We start from the raw sequence: 21022 nt of genomic DNA, 5'->3' as shown, positions 1-21022 counted from the left end.
ACAGAGCTTTCAATGGCTGATTGTCCCCTCTTGGAAGTAGATCACCAAGGTTTTCTTCCAAGTGCCTAAAATACCATCTGAACAGGTAGAGGAAAATAGAAACTTACTTCCCATTACCAGACTGCTTCCACATCTTTATTTATGTTAAACTGAGACACTTCCAAAAAAGAGAGACTCAAATATCAATCGTATCATACCAAAGTTTATTGATTACATCAAACAAAAATTTCTGTAATGAAAAAGGCAAATTGCATTAATAAAAGATGGCATTCACATTCATTATAGAAAGCAACAACGTAGATGTAAAAAACTGCTTAAGTGAAAAAATGTAATATTGCAGTCCCATTTTGCAAGCTGAAAAATGATTTTGTCAATACTTGCATAAAATTTGCACATTTATACATTGCATGTTATTAAAAAATTCCATCACTAAATTATCATGGACTTTGCAAATGTAGGCTGACATTTATACTGTTGCTGGTGTATATGTGGTAAGTATGAACTAATGTCTGCAGTGGGGAAGGCGACATCCTTCAACAATGGACACCAGTCCTGAAACTCACAAGGATATTATGATACTTCAGAAGAATTCAAATGCTGAGTCTATGATCCTGTTGTAACAGTCTCCCCCTTTCTATGTCAAAAAACAGGAATGGTGAGACTGTGGTGTGAACAACACTAGACAGCTTCAAGTCATTCCATCCACTCCTCATTTTTCGCTCATAAATAAAATATCTTTCAGACAGGAAAGGCAGATTCCTCCTAAGGGTCGAGGCCATGGCATTACACATCACTGCCGTTCTGGATCAGAGTTGCAGTGTTACATGTAACTGAGAAAGGACTCTTCAATTCCCCTTACCCTTCATCTAACTTTCTTCCTGGCTACAAGGAAACTCTTTCCACTGCCCTGGGTGTTTATTCTGAGTAAGTCAATCCGCTAATGGCTCTGTGGTAGCCCAGCCTCTCTATCATCTCTCTCATTTGTATTCACAGTCCCTTATAGTTCTAACAGAAAACAACAATGACAATACAACAACAATACAAGAATAACAACAAGACCAAACATCAAAAGCTTTCCTGGGTCTGGTTTTTTAGCTCTTTGGAATAGACAAAGAATATACAGACATTGTCTTTAGCAGATCACCTCAAATACAGGTTACCAGAATTCAGCACACTTAGGTAAGCTGTGAATGACACCTACCAAAATACTCAAAAATAATACTGATAGATGAGAACAAAGGAAATAATGGAAAGGTTTCTAACAGAAATCAAGTCACTTGTAGAATTTTTAAGAGAAATTATGCCTAAGCATTAACACAAAATGTGTTTGTACAAATCAAATGTGCCACGAGGACTACATAAATATCTTGGTACAGATCAATTCCAAAACTTTTCCAAATCAAAGTACAATATAAAAACTAAAAGTAACACAGGCATGCCAGAAAGGCCAACAAAATCAGGAACTGACAGGAAAGTGATTTTTTTTTTCAAAAGACCAGTTCAATTTAGCAGTCAAATGTAGTCATTTATATGCAAAGAAACATTTGTTTCGTCTTAACAGTGATGAAAGACATTTCACATTTATTTTTGTTTTAAGCGCACTCACTGGGAGGCTGAAACCTCCTCCGAGAACAGCAGAGTCGAGTAGTTTCCCAACGTGAATCTCAAGGTTGAAACTTAGGCCATGGCCCTGGCAGATGGCTAGAAGAGATTATAATGTTCATGCTGACAGCGCCATGGCTCAGGCGACGGAGCTATCCTCTCAAGTGGATCCCCTCTTCCCAAGTTGACAAGTTAAAAAACCAAAGTGCTGCAAGTGTACACAAATGCAGGCTCTCTCAAATAAAAATGGTAATGGTTTAAAAGAAGCCACTCTTCCTCTTACCCCTCAACATAAAATGCTAATAAGACGGTGGTACATCATGGCTCCTATTTGTTTATGACTGGTTTTAACCTCCTTATCTCAGATCAAGGGAAAGTAGATAGAGGGAACCCCTCTTCTCCTATTTTGAGGGTTATTCCGTGATCACTCTGTAGTAGCCTCACACCCACAAGAACAAAAACTAAACACATTATTTTTTTCCTCATTCCCCCACAAATTGCCAGGGGTTCATGTTATTTTCATGAAAGTGTTCATGTTACTTTTTTGGCAAGGATGTTCCACCAGGATACAATCTGCATATAGGTGAACAGAAAGGAGGAACTATTTTATCCTGAAGCATGGATACCACTTAGTCCTCCTGTATCTTCAAGTATTCCTTTCATGTATTTGACAAAAATAAAAAATTTAACAACAACAAAAAATGGTTATCACTCAGCAGGAACAAGAAATATGATCCAAACAGCCTATTTCTTTTGCCAGGCCAAAAAAAAAAAATAGTAGTAGCAAAATCTATTCATTCCCACTGTATGACTTCTATATTAAACTACTATAATTAAATCCATTCTGAGTTCGTGGGTTAAAAGAGCACCCATTTGGTGGTTACATTATTCTATCTATAGCCATATACTTCTGAGCTGACAGCTTTGGCCATGACTGCTTACAATAACTGTAAATGGTGAGGAGAGTCATTTGGTATTCGCAGAGACACTGATTCGGAAGCCCAGACTTAAGAAGTGGTTTTGTTTGTTGCATATCAAGTATCCTGAGATGGTAACTTTGAGTCATTCCTCTTCCTGCTTTTTGTTTTTAGCTGTAGCCACCGTCAATATGCTTGTAGGACAATAACATAGGCAGCTCAAGATTCGGGTTCTGGAAAAGTTCAAGTAGACACAGTTAGGAAGTTTATTTTAACAACACCGTGAAGCCATCTGTTTAGTAGTTACCAAAATAAATCAAGTAGTCAATTTTGTTATGATTAAGGCAACTGTCTTAACAGAGTGTCAAGTTTTATTCACATGCAGCAGAGAGGCGAAAACCACCAGATTACAATCCTGTCAGCATTGCTCAGGTGAATCGATTCGGACTTGCTTTTTGCTTCTGGACTGCTCCAGGGTGCTCCTACTAATCTGTACCATTAGGGGTTATCTCTCATGACACAAACGTAGCTCTGATCCTTTCCTCTCAGCTCCCCAAACTTGACCACATCATTTGTCTCTCCAGCACCCAGGAAATCCTCAGGAAATGTCGAACAAATGAGTGGATGGTGTTTTTTTAAAAAAAAAGTGTCAATTTTGACATGGGAAGTCTGAAGACAAGTTCAGTTTGGAAAGATTAGTGTGAGGACTTTTTGTCTTCACTGAAAGAAGCCATGCCCCCGCCACCCCAAATACTCAGTTGCCATGAAGTCGATTCCGGTTCATGACGACCCCATGGTGCTGCAGAGTCAAACTGTGCAGCATATGGTTTCCAATGGTAACATCTTTTGGAAGGAGATTATCAGGACTTCCTTTTCAGGCACCTCTGGATGGATATGAACCATCCCCAAGTTAATAGCCAGGGAACAGTTATAGTTAATCTGTAAATTCTCTGTCTTCTAAACATTATCAAATGTTATGGCTGGGATGAGATACAACAGGCAAACTAATCAGAGTACAATGCAACATCATGAGAAATGGATCACTTCTGAAGTCGTATGTCAACAGAAGGAGCCTAGATTGGATTCTCCTCACTCAAGTCCAACACTTCTGACCCTGAGTAGCACACAGCCTGAAGCTGTGTGGGGCTGGGGGTCCTCCCCATTCCCTTATCATGGTTCGAGTAGAAGTCTGCTAGGATGCTTCTCAATTCTGAGGCTATAATTTCAAGGATTCTTCTGTTGTTCCACATTCTTAAGAACCCGTTATTTCTTCAGTGCAGGATCATGCAAGGAGCAAACTCTGGCTAAAATAATTGCCAGCTGAAGGAGCTCTGGTAGCGTAGTGGTTACAAATCGGGCTGTGAACCTTAAGGTCAGCGGTTCGAAACTACCAGCCGCTCCGCGGGAGAAAGATGAGGCTTTCTACTCCCGTAAAGATTTACACCCTTGGAAACCCTGTATAGGGTCGCTATGGGTCGGAACCGACTCGATGGCACTTAACAACAACAACAACGTTTCCTTGGAAGAGAAAAAATGCCACATGAAAATCTATTCCTGGATAAGAAAACTACATTAAAAATAAAACAAAAACATTTGTTTTCTTGTAAAAGTACAAAGACACTTCTTCAATTCTAGGTTATAAATTGTAGGAGTTTTAAGGCCCTGGAGAGGCCAGAAGCAATAGCAGTGTCTGTTACCCAACCCCATCCCCGACACAAACTAAAGAAAGCAATCCAGGGGGATGCAAAATGAAATGGAAACACACCACACAGCTTAAGACAAGGCTATCTGGGACCAAAAGGCCAAAGACTGTGAAGGCTCCAGGGAAGCAGATTCTTCACCATAGGACACCAGATATGCAGGGGAGATGCTTAACATGGGGGAAAGATGCCGACTGAGGTGAAATGAGTCAGCTCCCACAATGAAGTGTTAGATGCGGACCACGAGGAATTACAGAAGACAGAATCATCAACTGATTCAATGTAGTCATTGCACTTTTTATTCTTTGTGTGTGCTGAGGGGAGTGGGGATGACAAAAACACAACACACAGGTCTATGAGGTGGATACACAATTATTAGCCTCCACGTGGACTGAGCTACAGTTTCACTGAAGTTGATCATTAGTTTTTGTGTGTGAATGATGGCCTGGCCTTAAGCTGTATGGAGCTGACTGTAAAATGAAACTCATTCATGAATCACTGTGAAGGCCTGGGGCGACTGAGTTCGTGCACCAGGGTTATGCACAGATGGTGACATTCTAAGCACAAAGCTTCCTCCCAGGGCACATCAGAATTATGAGGTTAAAATACAATAATATTTAGAGAACAAGGAAATTTGTTATTGGAAACAGTGATTCTAATGAGTTTTACATAATTAGGTTAGCCTCCCCCTGAATGGCAAAGGAAGTTTTTCCTCCAAAAGTTGAAACATGGAGCTTGAATAAAACTTGACATTGGGGAAAAAAAAAAAAAAAAAAGGTATGATTAGAGTAGACTGGTTTATTAATATGCATTTAGGAATCTGACATTTACAAGGACATTAAGTGTCTACCTGCAAACACACAGACACAGCACATGGAGATACAAACACAATTCATTATTTCCACATAGTTCCCCAAAGAACATGCAATACTAAACTGACTGGGTATTATACAGATGCAATTTTGGAATATTTAGTTTCTGTGTTCCAATGATTCTAAATCCAAATCGCATTTCCAGATTAGTAAGGATGAGCAATTTTCAAAGGACAATTTGTACTTTACAAATTAAATACACTGCATTTCTCCTTAAGCTCAGCAAATGCCAAAAATTTTCTTTTGGGGCTCAGCAAATGTAAAAAGATTGATTTCCCATATTCCAAGCAATGCATCTTTATATTTTTGCAAAGAATAGTATACAGTTCACCACACCAACAGCAGAGAAAATTGAGAGAGTACTGTTTTCTCATTTGTCTTGCTAATGCTGTTAATCTGTTTTGTTAAAGCCAGCCCACTTGTTTAGCACTAGGTACCTGTTACAACATATTAGATTCGTCTGAGAATGTTCGTAAAAGAAGAGGTCTGACTGAAGGTCTGGCGGATAATGAGTCAGATGCCTTTCTACAGCTCAGATTTCTCTGTAATAGTGAGGTAAAGATACTTAAAGCATTTGAAGATTGGTTAACCTACCTGGTAATCAAAATATAGCAGAAAAAAAGCATTTCCTACAGAGTCTACTCTTCTGGCCCCAAGTACAATTGACACCACAGCAAACGTATAACATTCAAATGAATACTTTTCACGGTCTCCCAACGTCTCCAACTCGATTCCAAATGCTTCCATGGTGGAGGCGCACAAACATTGGAAGTTGTGGCAAACTCGGATCTTTGCAATGGCACTGGTAGGTTCGTTCAGTGGCAGGATGAGTCACTATGCTTTGATTTGGAAACTTTACCATCCCTTTGGTGGACACCTCTGAGAGTTGTGCTGGCGCAGTTAGTGTAGCCAACGAAGAGAGATTTGTGTAAAACATTGTCATCTCAGTGACCAGACTGACTCCACCCGCCATGGCTACTACTACAGATTTTTGAAAAGTACTTCTTCTCCAAGGCGACAATTTGAGAGGGTGAACAAATGGTTAAAGGAAAATGACAAACTACTCTAAGTATCAACAGAAGATACAAAAATGAGTCAGGAGAAGTAATATTTCATAAAGATTCAGAAAATGGTGTCAAGCAAATGAGAATGCAAGCAAGTTGGTACATTAAGAAAGAAAATCACCTTATTCACTCCAAGAGAAACTGTGATTGCTGGAAGTTTGAGAAAGCATGAAGATAGTAGATGTTCCTGAGGAGGGGAGGCGGTTCGTTACCTTGTTCACAATTGCACAAAAGGTGGAAAATTGCAGTAGAAAAAAGAGAAATGCAGAAACCAAAGGGGGGAAAAAATAAATATACTCAAATGTAAGACATTTAAAAAGAAACCTTGAGAATTCAAAGTAGAAATGACATGGTTAGTTTTAAAGACGTAAATTTCTGAAGTCAAACTAGAGTCAGTTAGGAATAGCCTATTATATGTGCAAACTACTGTTTGTATGCATATCAATTTAAAACAACTACGTATGAATGAAAACAAATTTTAAGTGTTTCTCATGAATATAAAACTTATTTGTAATCAGTAATTCACTAAGTTACACTTGTTCAAATCCCATTGGTCCAGAGTTCATCACCAATCCATCTATCGTGAAGTGGCTATAAGCCTAATCCAATTGCACAGATACAATATGCAGGGACTGGCTGCACTTGGGCAGCTGCAGGTTAAAATCCCAATCAAAAGGAGCATGATGGAAAAACATTTGGTGAAGTCACTCTTCAGTTTCATTTACCTCTGGACCAATGCGTAACTTCCTCTCTCCTAACACAATTTGATTGATCTCCCAAGCTTTTCCTTCAGAGATCTCCTTAAAAAGAGTAAAGAGCTGCTAATTTTTCTTTTAAAGCACCTAGAAAAAGTCAAAGTTGATAATTAATGTGTAATTTTAAAACCTAGAAGGTTATCCTATTGCTAGCTCACAGACTTGGTTTCAGCATTGCATTGCCCAAGCAAAACAGAAGATGAAGTCAATTAGGAGGAGGAGTCTGAAAGCTCTGCTAATCAAGATTATCCACAGTCATCTGCCTAGTGACAAAGGAAAACAGATTCATAATTAAAAAAAAAAAAAAAAAACAGACAGTTAACGTAACGTATGTTTTTAGCAGAGTCTACAAACAATTATACTTTTAAAGACAAATCCTTTGATTTCCTTTATGCATGTTTTCACAGAAGTACATTTTTGTTTCCAGTTCCTATGTTACCTTAAAGGAAGGAAGCTGGTGACATGTTGGTAACATGCAGATAACAGATTATTAAAGCTAGAGAAGCAAATCATTTCTGAGAAAACTGTTAAAAATTGCTTCTATCTTCTATTTTGTGGGCAAAAACCTTGCAGCAAAATTAACATGATGCCAAGTCCCTGCTCCCCAGTGCTTCGTGTACAAGCCTATCTACTGAAGACTGCAATTGTTAGCGCATTTTGGTGTGCTCAACAACTTGTCTCCAGCCTTCAGAGATAAAAGAGTTCTTACGAAGCAGAAATGTTATAGGTTAATACGTTAGGTGTCGAGACTGACTATTTTACAAAGGAAGAAGGGAGAGAGAGGAAAATACAGAAGGCAGCAGAAAGTCTGACAAGAGAATCTACAGCACTAAGAAACCGGCAGTAGTAACAAGTGGTAGGACCAGTGGGCAGAACGGGAGGGGATGAGCCACAATGGTATGACGTTTCCACAGTTCTTTGCAGTCACCTAGAGCTTTGACACTGGCCAAATTAGCAGTATGTCAAAGAGGCCAATGGGTAAAGGCCCCTCCCAACAGCCACAGATTAGAATTGGACTTTTATTTTCTTTCAGTAAAGTTCATTAGGCCACCACCTTTAGAAGCCATGTCTGCTTCCGACACTGTGGGAATCATAATGGAATTCATCATTGTCATCATTATTACTGCAATGACAAAGTGTTCTTTTAAAGCGTTTTCTCTGCGAATCTTGTTCAGATGGCCGACAGTCTTCCTTTCTCCATTTTCCACTCTGAAGTGCTTCCTAGACCATGGCAGGTGGCTTCTGTCTGTGCAGATGTTCCATACATGCTAGGCACAGCAATGGTGCAGGGAGGGTCATTCCCATTAGATTCGGGGGAAGCCAGGTCTTTCTGTAATTGTGAGTGTTTACGTAAGGACAATGGGAAACACCTCTAGTGGGAATGTCAAATGGTATGCACTTAGCTGGAAGGCCCACTTGGTGGTGTGTGGAGGGGAGCTGGCTTTCTGAAAAGCCCAACCCCTAACCTTTCAACTGCCTCTGACTTGCTGTCCTGCTGGCTTCACCGTCCACTGTCAGCAGCCTGGCCATGCAGCTTTGCCTCTTTAAAAACTAAAGAAAAGCTTGATGATCCTAACTAATGGGAGCTTAGCACAAAAATGAACCTCACTGATGAAAATCTAGCTGAGGAATACACAGCTTAACTACCAGGTATGAGTTTAGAGATGGAGGGAACCTGTTTTCGAGGCTGGTGTCATGCCAGAGCTCAGCAGGGCAGCCTCTCACTGGAAGCATCAGTCTGTGCCATCGCCCACCTGTGCTATAACAAGACATCTCGTCATGGACTCGACTGTTCTGTTTCATACCACTGAGAGAAGTGTGCCATAGGCGTTGCCTTTCAAACTCAGCAGGAGTAAAACCTCCTTGTGAGCATGGGCCACTTCTGATTCATTCCTGAAATCTCTGTACCCAGTACAAGAACTCTAGACTCCTTGGGTTGTACCAGGCAAATGGTTACCATGCTTGGCTGCTAAGTGAAATAAATGCTAGAGGTACCAATCCACCCAGAGGCACCTCAGATTAAAGACCTTGTGACTTAGTGCTGAAAAACAACAACAACAAAAAACAGCCATTGAAAAGCCTGTGGAGCACAGTTCCACTCTGACCCATACGGGGTCCCCACGAGTCAGAATGAACTCTGGTAGCTGTTTAGTACAGAGCCTAACTCATACTGCTGCTCCTGCTGTTAAAGTGCCATCAAGTCAGTTCCAACTCATAGTGACCCTGAATTCATCCTAGGTCCTCAGAAAACACGTGCTAAAGTGAACAGAAATCCAGGCTTCCATAATAGTTACACGCAAGAACTTAGGTCTTTCTCCAAGTAGCTGCCAAGGTCCACAAGAGGTCAACACTGGTAGCCGGTCTGTTACTGGCATTACTGGCTGTGTGCACCAAGGTTCCAAAAAGCTTACTGGTGCAAGTCAGGGAGGGAGTCAGGGACTCACTTTATCCAATCATGAAGTCAGTCAAGTAGGAGGCAGGTCCAGTGTAAAACAATGATTTGTCTCTCTTTAAAGGAAGACCAATGCCTTAGCAAGGGATACTGAACACAGTCGGAAGGCACCCAGGAAATCTCTCTGCATCAGGGCTGACCTATTTTGGGAGAGTAAGTAAGATCCTTGTTCTCCTTTTCCTTAGGGGTGGCCTCTTGGATGCAACTTCCAGAGAGTCGTGGCTGCTGTGTTTCAGTTGGCCTTTATGGATTCATATGCACTACAGCAGTCTACCATTTTCTCAAAAGGCAAAAAGAAAAAAAGAAGAGGGGGAGACAGCACTGCTGAGCACCTGTAGTGCTCTCCCTCACCCATACCTCTCTGGGCCCCACAGAGTCTGAGGAACCACTGGCCTTCTAGACATTGGATAGAAAGAGAGATGTTCGTCAGTAGGTGGTTCAGTAAATGCTTACTTGTTCAATGAGGGTAGAAAGAAATGAACGAATGGCTTAATGAATGAAGATGATCATGAAAATTCTCCTGGTTGATCTGGAACATCAGCCTGTCAAGCTGTAGCACAGACACTAAAATTCTCCCTCTACCATGGACAGAACCCATGGCAAACCAATTCCATGCTGAACACTTGACAACCATCTAGGGCCTTGAGTAATAGGAACTGCACTTATAGAGCTCCACGCTTTCACTGGAAGTTCACTGCTGTTTGCATTGAGGGGAAACAAAGTTCTAAGGTTTATATCTGTAACTGCCTAATAACATCCTTCCATTTTAGCCTATAAAAAGTCACCTCCAGCCAGTGTGTACATTTTTAAAGATTGTTAGGTTAGAAGGTTTTGATGTCGTGAATTTTTGGTTTCATCTTTAGATCATGAGGCTGGGTGTGAACCATCTTAGCATGAGCTCCATTGCCCCAAATAAGAAAAACATTTAGGAGAAACCCAAGATGTACTCTGGAATAAGAACAGAAGAGAAACTAGGAAAGCCTCCTCAGACAAATCACCTATTATATAAAAGAACCAAATCCTTCCCTACAGTGACATTTTGTATTTGGCTTCATTCAAATTGCTACTTGAATCATTCGGGGAGAAAATCAATGTATCAACCTGTTTTTCCTGTGTTCAACTGGTAAGAAGGTATAATTAGGCAATTACATGCCACTTTTCCATCCTAAGACTAAACACCAGGCTGGAGGGAGTTAAAATGAGGTCTACTGGAAGGCGTTAGGCAAAGACTAAAGTGATTTTAGCCAAGTTAACACAATTTTGGCCACCTCCGTCCCTGAAGGCATGTAGAAGCAGGGAGTTCAGACCAATTCTCACCACCTAACTAGATATGGATTGGCCATGGATCAGTGCAACATGACAGACATTTACTTGTACCATGAAGGTCTTTATACATCAGAAAACTGAACATTCTCACACTAAGATCATTTCTGATTCCCATGTCTGCGTGATGGCAATCACTGGATTTTATCAATTCAAAAAGGGAATCAAAAGAAAGGGGAAAAAACCTAACCAAACAACAACAAAAAAAAACAACCAACAACAAAATCAGAGAACCCAGCTTGGGAACCAACCTGGCTCATAAATTTTATCAAATAGGCAAAGTAAACAGAGCCTAAACCATTTCCTGATAATACTGCCTGGGAGGGGGTCCAGGATCCAGCTGGTTTGAGTATGACAGAAACAGAGTTTTGCTTAGAAAAATGAACTAGTGTTGGCAAAAATGTATTTCACTGACTTCTGCCAGAAGTTTTATTTTCTAGGTTAATCTGCACTTTCAATTCAAAGTTTTTTTTGAAATGTTCAAAAAATATCAGCTAAAGCAGGGCCAAGTGATTAGGCTGTGGGGAGAGAATATCTTCTCTTACCCACCAGAAAGTTACAATTTAAGCAGCTAAAAAAAACCCCACACATAAAAATAATCTTGACTTGGAAACAACCACCATGAAAACCAGCGTCATCTGAATGTATAAATCACACCCAGGGAATAATGCTCTTTAGTTGACATATACTGCTGGACAGAAAGAGCTAGAAGCAACACTGAGATTAAGCAGCACTGGTAGCGTAGTGGTTACGAATCGGGCTGTGAACTGCAAGGTCAGCAGTTCGAAACTACCAGCGGTTCCGCGGGAGAAAGATGAGGCGTTCTGCTCCTGTAAAGATTTACAGCCTCAGAAACCCTGTGCAGGGTTGCTATGAGTCTGAACCGACTCCACGGCACATAACAACAACAACAATAATTAAAGGAAGGGGAGAGGTTTAATAGAGGCTAACTGGGATTAGCAACTAGGAAAAAAAACAAACAAAAAAAAAGAGTATAGGCAAACAATCCGCAAAAAAAATTTCTAAGATTCAAGCTGGAAATGTTGGTGTGGAAATTCCTGGCATGAAAATATCTACGCTAAATTAAAAAAAAAAAAAAAAAAGTTTTTCTTTGAAATTTCCATATGGAGCATTTCAGATCCTCCATATGGAGTGCTAAAGGTCACACAGAACACTAGCAAGAATCTACTTACCACCTGCATTGGATAACGAAGATTTTACTATACTGTTTATGCAGAGGAGGAACTTAAGTGGTGAACCTGTAAGGAGGGGTTTAATATTCTGTAACTAATACAGTTCTCTAAATCAGGTCTTTATTTCATGGCCAACATTGAAGCCCCTTCACAACATCTGATTATAGTATAAACTGAGTTCTTACCCGGGCACTTCGTCTTCTTACATTCTTTAATACTATCAGGAGAATCTCAGGGAAAAGGCTGATAAATATTAGAAAAACTATGGCCAACCATGTAGAGACAGAAGACAGCATTTGAGCAAATACGAAATACATTCTCTGCTGCTTGAGAAAAGGCCTAGAGTGGAAAGAAAGCACACACAAACAAATCAGTTTCTTAATATGAAACAAAAATGTGATTGTAACTCTTTTGTATTCACAAGAAATCTTCATTATGCATGTTAATAAAAATGATTTTCTCTAGAACATCATAAATGTCATTTATCAAACATTTGGAAAGAAAAGGGGAAAAGAATGAGAATCAATGTATCTGACTGGAAAACCATCAGACACTGAAGTCTAAAGCTGCCAACTGGAGACTGTTTGCATTAGAAAATGCTAGCACGTTAAAGGTTTTCAAGAGAAACTATGGTTAATTTCTATGCTAACAAGCATTTTACTTTCCCAACTGCTTTATTTACATAAGGATGGTCTTGCGCTTTACATTCAGCAATGTTATTGATAAGTGCTGTCAAGTAGAGTCAGTTCAGACTCATAGCAACCCTGTATAGGGTTTCCGAAGAGCAGCTCTGGTGAGTTTGAACCACTGATCTTACAGTTCACATAGATCTTGTGGTCCAGTGTTTTATCTGTCACACAAGGACACCTTCAGAAATGCAAAGGATAATTTTATACACACACCCCCAAATAAACTACGTAAGTATCAAGGTAATTGTAGAGCTTGCCATCTCTCTCAAATGGTAGGAATGCAGCATTCTCTTGCCCAAATAAATATTGAGTTCCAGCGTGTGCAAAATATTGCTGATAGGAACCTCAGACTCCAGGAGGATCCCTCCTTTAGAAGTTGTTTTTCATTCCAAGCCATTCAGTGAAGTGTTGGGCGTGGCCACTGAGACGCACAGCCAGTCTCCGTGCGGAGGACCTTCGGGCTAACACGAGGCAGAAGTGGGGCTGCTGTGGGCCCAGATGCAAGTGGATTAGGAGCCCGAGGCAGACACGGACAGACTCCATTGATTACATGGCTCAGTGTTCACAGAGGAGAAGTGGCTTCTCCTACACAAATTCTCCTACACAAATGAATCTTTACACATCCTGAGGCACCACAATGAAATCCAGCTGAGGGTCTGCATCTATAAGGCTTAGCAATGGAACAGCAAGAGGCAGGACATGGCTGAGGTCCCTGAGGTCCTGCACAAAAAAGATTTCTGCAGAGTTCTAGCCCCAAAATAGCTCTGAAGTGCCCCCTGACTAATCTTCTAGGCATAATAAGAGTTCAGCAGAAAAGTAACAGTTAATCGCAGAGTCTTCCTTCTTGTGGTAACCACCATCCTCTTATTTTCTCCCTCTCTCTATATATGTTAAATGCTGTCGAGTCGGTTCTGACTCATAGCGACTCTGTATAGAGCTTCTGAGGAGCAGCTGGAGGGTTTTGCCTAACTTGTGGTTTAAAGTCCAGTGCTGATCCTACAGCTCCACACCAGGAGTCCCTCTCTAAGTATATATTATGCTTTGCATGAATGCCATTGATGGAAGATTGCAGGGAGCAGTAGAAAACAAACGATACCATTCCTAGTTTGGTTTTACGCTTAAATACCATCATGTCCATTGCCCACCCAGAAAGCAGTTTGTGTTCTGATGCCTCGGGGCAAAGTATGCAAGCCGCCTTCAGATGAAGCGTCACATCATTGTCACTCACATTTTGCTTGTTGCTTTGTATTATCAAGTTTGTATTCATGTAGTAGCTCAACAGAGATGGCTCTACTTAAGGTCAGAAATGAAGAGAATAAAATCTTAACAATAGGTGTATTAATATTTCATGCTTAGTAAGTATCCTAATGTGGAGTACTGGTGTGGCACTATTGGATCAGCACTGGGCTACTGTCACAAGGTTGGTGGTTCAAAATCACCAGCTGCTCCCCGGAAACTCTATACAAGGTCTCTATGAGTCTGAATCGACTCCATGGCACTTAACAAGTATCCTAATTAGTAAAAACAGACAACATCCTATTAAAACATGGTAGTGTCTTAATCATGTAAAGGATTTGCTTTAGTCACTGAGGAACATTTTGTAGAAAGAGCTAGAGACTTAAGTTACCTGGAAACATTCTATTCTTGTGGAATTTCTGCCTAATTAGTTCAGATGCTGATTACATGGATTCACAAATAGAATTTCTGGTGCTCTGGGAAGACCTACAATTGCACATTATAGTTAATTCATTTGTGTATTATCAAAATCCAAACTTCCTTCAGCTTCTTTGCTCTCAATCATTACCTATATAGGTGGCAAATACGTATACGCTGCAATTACACTTCTCAGAGCTCATCTTTATGTAATTAGCTATTTCTTCTTATTTTTATTTAAGACTTATAAAACAAAAGCTTTTAAAATAGTGAGAGTCTCTTCTAATTAAGTCTCAAGGGTCATGAACATAGACCTGTGTACCTCCCATCTCTGCAATAAAATGTTTTTTTATTAGTAATTCTTCAAACCCGAGAAAACACGTGCTCCTGGTTTCTCACCCTACGACTTTCGCTGCTGGCATCGAGGGAAGCCACTGCACGGATGCATGAAAACACCGCTGACGGTTCCCAACAAAATGTAGACCTCTGGGGGCCAGAAAAGGAGACTTTCCTCATTGCAGTTCCCGTGACCCTCACTAGACTCGTTGGCCTCTCTGGCGCCCCTAGAGGACCCTGGAGCATAAGGTGGGTGCAGAATATGCATTTTCAGCAGCAGTATGAATTGAATGAAGCTTAAGACCAAGCTACAGAGTAACACTTTACCCAGGAAAGCAGTGAGACGTGTTTCAAGGTACAACCCTCTGGGTATTCAGTGGTGTCTATTTTAAACCCCAAGAATCCTGACTCTGGCATGAATGACAATAGGGTTCAAATAGATAAATGTGATTGGTCACCAATCATGTAGAAAAGTCACTTGATGAGTATTTCCAATGGAAATCACAAGAGTGTCCTGCTGGAAATTATAGTTTCAATTCAGAGAGCTGTTTCCACACCTTCAAGCTGAAAAACATGGGCTGGGGCAACCAGAAGGGAGGTCTACATGTTTATATTTGAAAACTTACCTAAAATGAGCGGCATTCCGGGCTATAAATAAATCTAGTTCATTAATATTGAAAAATTGCTATTTTATACAAACTTTAAAAGCATAATCAATGTATATATAACAATGTACATACACCTGTATCTATTTTTATTTGCATAATATACATGCACAGCTACTTACCAAATTATTCCTCCCCAGAAGAATGAGAAAAACACATAAAAGGCTAAGGAACCCCAAATCACAAAGTGATTTATCCATGTCCAGAACCGAGTATCCAAGGCAAGCTGCAAAGATATAACACAAGAGCTTTCATGATGGGTACACATTGCGCCAGGTAATACATTATATTATCTGATAATTGTACATTACATGATACATATGGGAGGGTTGAACTTGGACCATGGATCCAGAGAATAGAACTATGAGTAGAACAGAATGCAGGCATTTCAGTGAGATGGGATGAGGAAGCAGGTCCCCAGGTGGCACAAATACTTAAGCACTAGATTACTAGCTGACAGGTTGATACCCAAGGGTGCCTCAGAGGACAGGAAAGCCCAAGGATGAAAGTGGGGCAAGGACTGAGGTCATGGGAACATCCCTGAGGCTGGAGTGCTCAGTAGTGACAGCTGAGGAGATGCTGGCCGAGGCAGGCACACTGACCAGGAGGCGAACAGTGGAACGGGATAACTACAAAGGGTAGAAAAACTGTCCAAAGGAGTCATAACAGTTCAAACCCATCAGATGGGGGTGCCAGCCTATAGGTTAATAAAATTGTCAGTATCCTCAAATGGTAACCCTTATAAGTTTCTGCCAAGACTGACTTATTTTTTTCAGATTGTGGAACTTGGAACTATCATGTCATCTAAAAACAAAAGCGTGCTCTGCCGTGTTTGCTTAAAACTTCTGAGTCACATGGGCATGTACTACAGAGCATTTCTGTTTGGGAAGGAGGTGGTGTCTCAGTTTTGTGACTTGCCCATGACACTGTGGTCCTCAGCTCTGTCACAGTTTCTCCATTCATAACACTGGTAACGCAGCCCAGCCTTGAATCCCCACTGGGTTGCTAGGGAAAATGTCACAATAATACTCGTCCCAAAAGAAAGGGAGTCCTTAGAACCACATCTAAAAAAGCTGCTGCAGTAAGGTCACTTGTCGCCCTGGGACCCCAGGCAAGAACAGGACAACAGGGGGTGGAAAAAGAAGGGAGGGCTATTGTATCAAGTCATTATGGTTCCACCGTGAAATATAATAAATAGCAAGTAGCTCTCCAGGCCTGATACACTTGTAACTGCTTTCTAAGTGTTCACTAACTGACTTCTACAAAAATCCAAAGCGAGGTAGGTGCTACTTTGTTGTTGTTGTTGTTGTTAAGTGCCATAGAGTCGGTTCTGACCCATAGCGACCCTGAATAGGGTTTCCGAGGCTGTAAATCTTTACGGGAGCAGATCGCCTCATCTTTCTCCCGCGGAGCAGCTGGTAGTTTTGAACTGCTGACCTTCCAGTTCATAGCCCGATTCGTAACCACTACGCTACCAGAGCTCCTTACTCTTCTTTTTATAGAAGAAAAAGCAAGCACAGAGAAGTGAAGTAACCTGTCCAGGGACACACTGCTAGTAAGTGACTAAACTGAGATGAATTGTAACAAGTCCTTTTAAAGTCCTAAAAACGTATTGAAAGAGCAGATGAATATCCCAAACACATTAATTAGCTCAATTCAGCAAGAGAAACAAGAAACAAATTGGAGGGGGGTGGAGATGATCAGAGGTCTGAAATGATACTTCTGTATTCTTATTTTGACCACTGGTCAGGATGGGATTCATTTAAAGGTGCCCATTTCTTACTGGAATGACTGACTATAACAGAGTCCCAACAGGGGCGTCCTAATTAGCATTCAAGTCGACGTCACATCAATGCCAATGGTTTTACCAATATTACCTTTCTTGTACGGTGCTTTTAGGTGCCATTGAGTCTCTTACAACTCATAGGGACCCCATGTGTCAGAGGAGAGCTACCCCATAAGGTTTTCTTGATGGAAGCAGAGCTCCAGGTCTTTCTACCTAGGAGTTGCTGGGTGAGTTCAAACTGCTGACTTTTTCTGTTAGCAGCCAAATGCATCACCAGGGTTTTTTTCTTATATGTTATTGTTATGTACTGTGGAGTTGGTTCCAACTCATAGCGACCCTGTACAGGGTTTCCAAAGCTGTGAATCTTTATGGGAGCAGAAAGCCTCATCTTTTTCCCATGGAACAGCTGGTAGTTTTGAACCGCTGATCGTGAGATTAGCAGCCTGATTCGTAACCACTATGCTATCAGAGCTCCTTTTTCTTATATGCTACCAACTGTATCTCTTTATGGAGTCCTGATGTGGTGCTGCTGGTTAATGTGCTGGACCGCAAGGTTGGCAGTTTGAACCGCAAGGTTGGCAGTTCAAGCTCACCTGTCACTTCTTGGAAACCCTATACAGGGTTGCTATGGGTCAGAATCGACTCTAAGGCACTTAACAACAACATATCTCTTTATGTATCTCATCACCAAGACGAGTAAATTTCAATGACAGAACACATTTTAGAAAATGTCTTCCCTACCAAAATCTTTTACATAAACAACTTGCTCATGGACAGCTGTTCAACTGTTTCAAGAACTCAAGTTCTATATAGGCAGGCTTGAGGTTCTTAAAAAGATGCATGGACTTCATATGGTAATACACATTCATAGCCCATATATACGCTATTTCGCATATGCCCTGCCTGAAAATAGCAGGAAAGAAGAAACCGATTTCTAATATAAGCATGGTGCTCTAAACTTTTTTAAAAAGTCAAATAAAATAGAGGCTAGACTGAAATGAAAAGGAGCACAAATCCTACATAAATAGCCAAACCCCTAGAATCACATGTATTTTAGCAGGCAGGCAAAGGTTTGAACCACAACCTACAGTAAAAATAAAGATTAGGAGGTTTCAAAAAGGTAGATTCAGATAAGAACAGGCAGAATGACAAAAATGGCGTTAAATATATTTGAGAAAATAAAAGTCTCACCTTCAGAGTTACAGTGAATACTAAGACTGTAAAGACAATGGTTCCGAAAGTCCAGTTTCCGTACACCTGAAAGACATTTGTACTGATTACATGTGCCATGAATACACAAGCCGCCTTTAAAAAGAAAAGGCCAATTTGAACCCTGCCTGTAACTGCCAAGAGTTCTATGTGGATTGCTTAGGGAAACACCCACTCACAAGGTCAGGCCATAATGCCAGATTTGACCGTGACACAAGATTGTCAGGGACAGGCACAGCACATCTGTGGTTGCTAGGGTTTATTCCCATCACTCCATGCAGCATTGAACAGGGCACTCCTTAACAGCAGTGCTCCCCAAGACAAGTCAGTTTCTCCTGTCTGAGGGGCCTGGCCTATGCGAAAGAAGGAAAGCTCTCAACTACTGAAACATTTTCAGACAAACGGACTTACAGTTTTTGAAACTACAGTCTAATCTGGAGAAGGTGGGGGGCTGTCAGCATGTGCACATGAAAGAAAAGCAGATACCAGGTATAAATGCAAACGATGACAATGAATGGCACAAATGCTTACCAAAAGCTGTCAAGATCTGAATGCATAACATTAAAACAGAAAGTGAAATGTAAAAGGTTTTTTAAAAAAAATAAACAAAACTTAAAGTTAATAGAAGCAAAAACAGAAAAGGATTCAATCAAATCAGACATGGGTGCTATGTTTCATTGCTGGTAGCAGTTCTTACTGTCATTTTAACAAATATTTAGAAGGATGGTGACAGATACAGTGGAACCGTATTAATTTGGACTTCATGAACCCAGAATGGGGGAGAAGCAGGATAGAGGCTTGGCGGAGGCTCCCCAGGCATCACCTGAAGAGTTGGCTGAACATATGAGTCATGACCACAGGGCTGTAGAGACCACCTGCCTACAGGGGAACAAACTTTCTCTAAGCAGCAGCCAGCTGTATACAGTCTCGAAATACAATTCAAATACACAGGTGAACGGCACATGATCGTTTACAGAGCTGACAGGACCTGAGAAACCACAGCATAACCTTCTTTCTTATGAATGGGTAAAAAGTTGACCTGGAAAACAGAGGTGATTTACCAGGGGACACACATGTTGCTACCACAAATTCTCAGTCTGTATTTCCTCCAAAAGGATTCTGTGATCAAGACTTTTAATGAACTACAATAAAACTGATTTCTGTTTGGTCCAAATTATAGAGAGGTGCTCACTGTAGTTCCACATTTCAAAGTTGCCATTGAGATTCTCGTTGAACGCATTAAAATCTTTGTGGACTTTAGCTTTACCCTACACTATTATTATAATAAAGGAATGACCATAAACAAGAATCTTAGCAATAGTAAAGGAGACATCGTGAAAGCAATACACAAGGCAGTGTGCTAGATTTCCTGCTTCGCCTGTTCCCAGTTGGCAATTCTCTATCAGCGTTTCCAAACTCAAACCCAAGTCGTCGCCAAGGAGTCAATTCCAACTCACAGCAAGCCTGTGAAACAGGAGAACGGCCTCATAGGGTTTAAAGGCTCTCATCTTAACAGAAGCAGATCGTCACAGAGTTCTCCCATGGACTATCTGGTAAGTTCAAACTGCTGACCCTTTGGTTAGTAGCCCAAGGTTGAATCCATTGCATGACTGGGGCTCCTCTTTCAGAGTCCAGGAAGGGCAAATTCATCCCAGTGCAGGGGCAGACTGATGTGGCTGCCTGCTGGGAAGGCCATTCTGCTCCCACAAGGAAGGGAAGGAGGAGGAGAATTCCTTCTCTTCATCTCTGAGGTGAACACTCCAAAACATGGCAGCTACCACTTTCAACTCGGATTGTAGGAGATTATAAGGCCTTAGAACTGAGTGTCGTCAGACTTTGAAGTCAGAAAGGCTTTTCCTAGTTTAAAGCAATACACTAGGGTCCGAAGTTTGAAATCCTATGAACTGTGTTAACCTAGTAAAACTGACAGCTAAGTTAAGCTTCCAAAAGGTTTGTACATTCCAGGGAGCTTCAGAAATTTCGTGGAAAAACAGAGAAATGAGAGTGCGTTTTTCCACATACTTTCTGAAGCCCCGCCCTCTCACCCCCCCCATACACTCTTAGTGAGTCACGCACATGGGAAGTTATTCTGACATTTCTATGTCCTATCAAAGTTATGAGCTCCGTATGGTAAGTTTGGTGCTGTAGGACAAGTACTTATCTGGCAACTGCAAGGTTGGCGGATCAAATATAGCCAGCCGTCAGTGAGTGAGTCCTTACAACGGTCACTATGAGTCAGAACCAACTCGACAGGAAGCATCAGCAACAATAATGTTTTCAAAACACACCATTTCTTAAGAAAGATCGTTTGTAAAATGATTAATGCTACTGTATGATTACAACAGATTCAGAGCCCATAGAAAAAAAATCCTGCTTATGTTACTGAAATATGTAATGATGTGTGTTCTTTTTACCTTTCCATTGTCTTCTAGGGATGAAGTCTGAAATAGGAAGTAAGTCCCAAAGAAGAACATTGTCCCTTCAAAGGCAGCCAGAAATGTCCAATATAAGAAGGGACCCAACTGTAGCATGGCATTGCCAGTGATTTTCCTATTGAGAAACAGGAATGAAAACACCAGTTAATGAGCTCTGCAGACAATGCCCAAGGTGAAATGCCAACGCTGAGCCACAGACCTCTCTTCATGCAGTCCCCTCCCGACTAATGCACTGGGCTAAGTAAACTGTCACAAAGCAGCCAAGTCAAAATTCGGGCTACTGACCACAATAACACCACGAATAAGAATAACTTCAACTTACTGAATACTGGGACAGGGTTAGGAGTTATGTAGGCATTTTATGTAGATCT

At 41.0% G+C, this 21022-nt stretch overlaps 1 protein-coding gene across 1 annotated transcript in view; it reads right to left on the bottom strand.

The window, feature by feature from the left end:
- Positions 1-2689: 2689 nt before the first annotated feature.
- ATP11C (ATPase, class VI, type 11C) overlaps positions 2690-21022 on the bottom strand; it is a 141852-nt gene continuing 123519 nt past the window's right edge. The window contains exons 25-29 of the mRNA XM_006874981.1: positions 20631-20766; positions 18199-18264; positions 15344-15447; positions 12064-12217; positions 2690-2752 (exon numbers count right to left, since the gene is read on the bottom strand). Of these exons, the coding sequence (XP_006875043.1) occupies positions 2690-2752; positions 12064-12217; positions 15344-15447; positions 18199-18264; positions 20631-20766 (523 nt within the window). The remainder of the gene's footprint in view (positions 2753-12063; positions 12218-15343; positions 15448-18198; positions 18265-20630; positions 20767-21022) is intronic.

The sequence above is a fragment of the Chrysochloris asiatica genome, unplaced genomic scaffold, assembly GCF_000296735.1.
Source record: "Chrysochloris asiatica unplaced genomic scaffold, ChrAsi1.0 scaffold00308, whole genome shotgun sequence".
Taxonomy (NCBI): domain Eukaryota; kingdom Metazoa; phylum Chordata; class Mammalia; order Afrosoricida; family Chrysochloridae; genus Chrysochloris; species Chrysochloris asiatica.
This window is presented reverse-complemented; position numbering and strand designations above follow the sequence as displayed.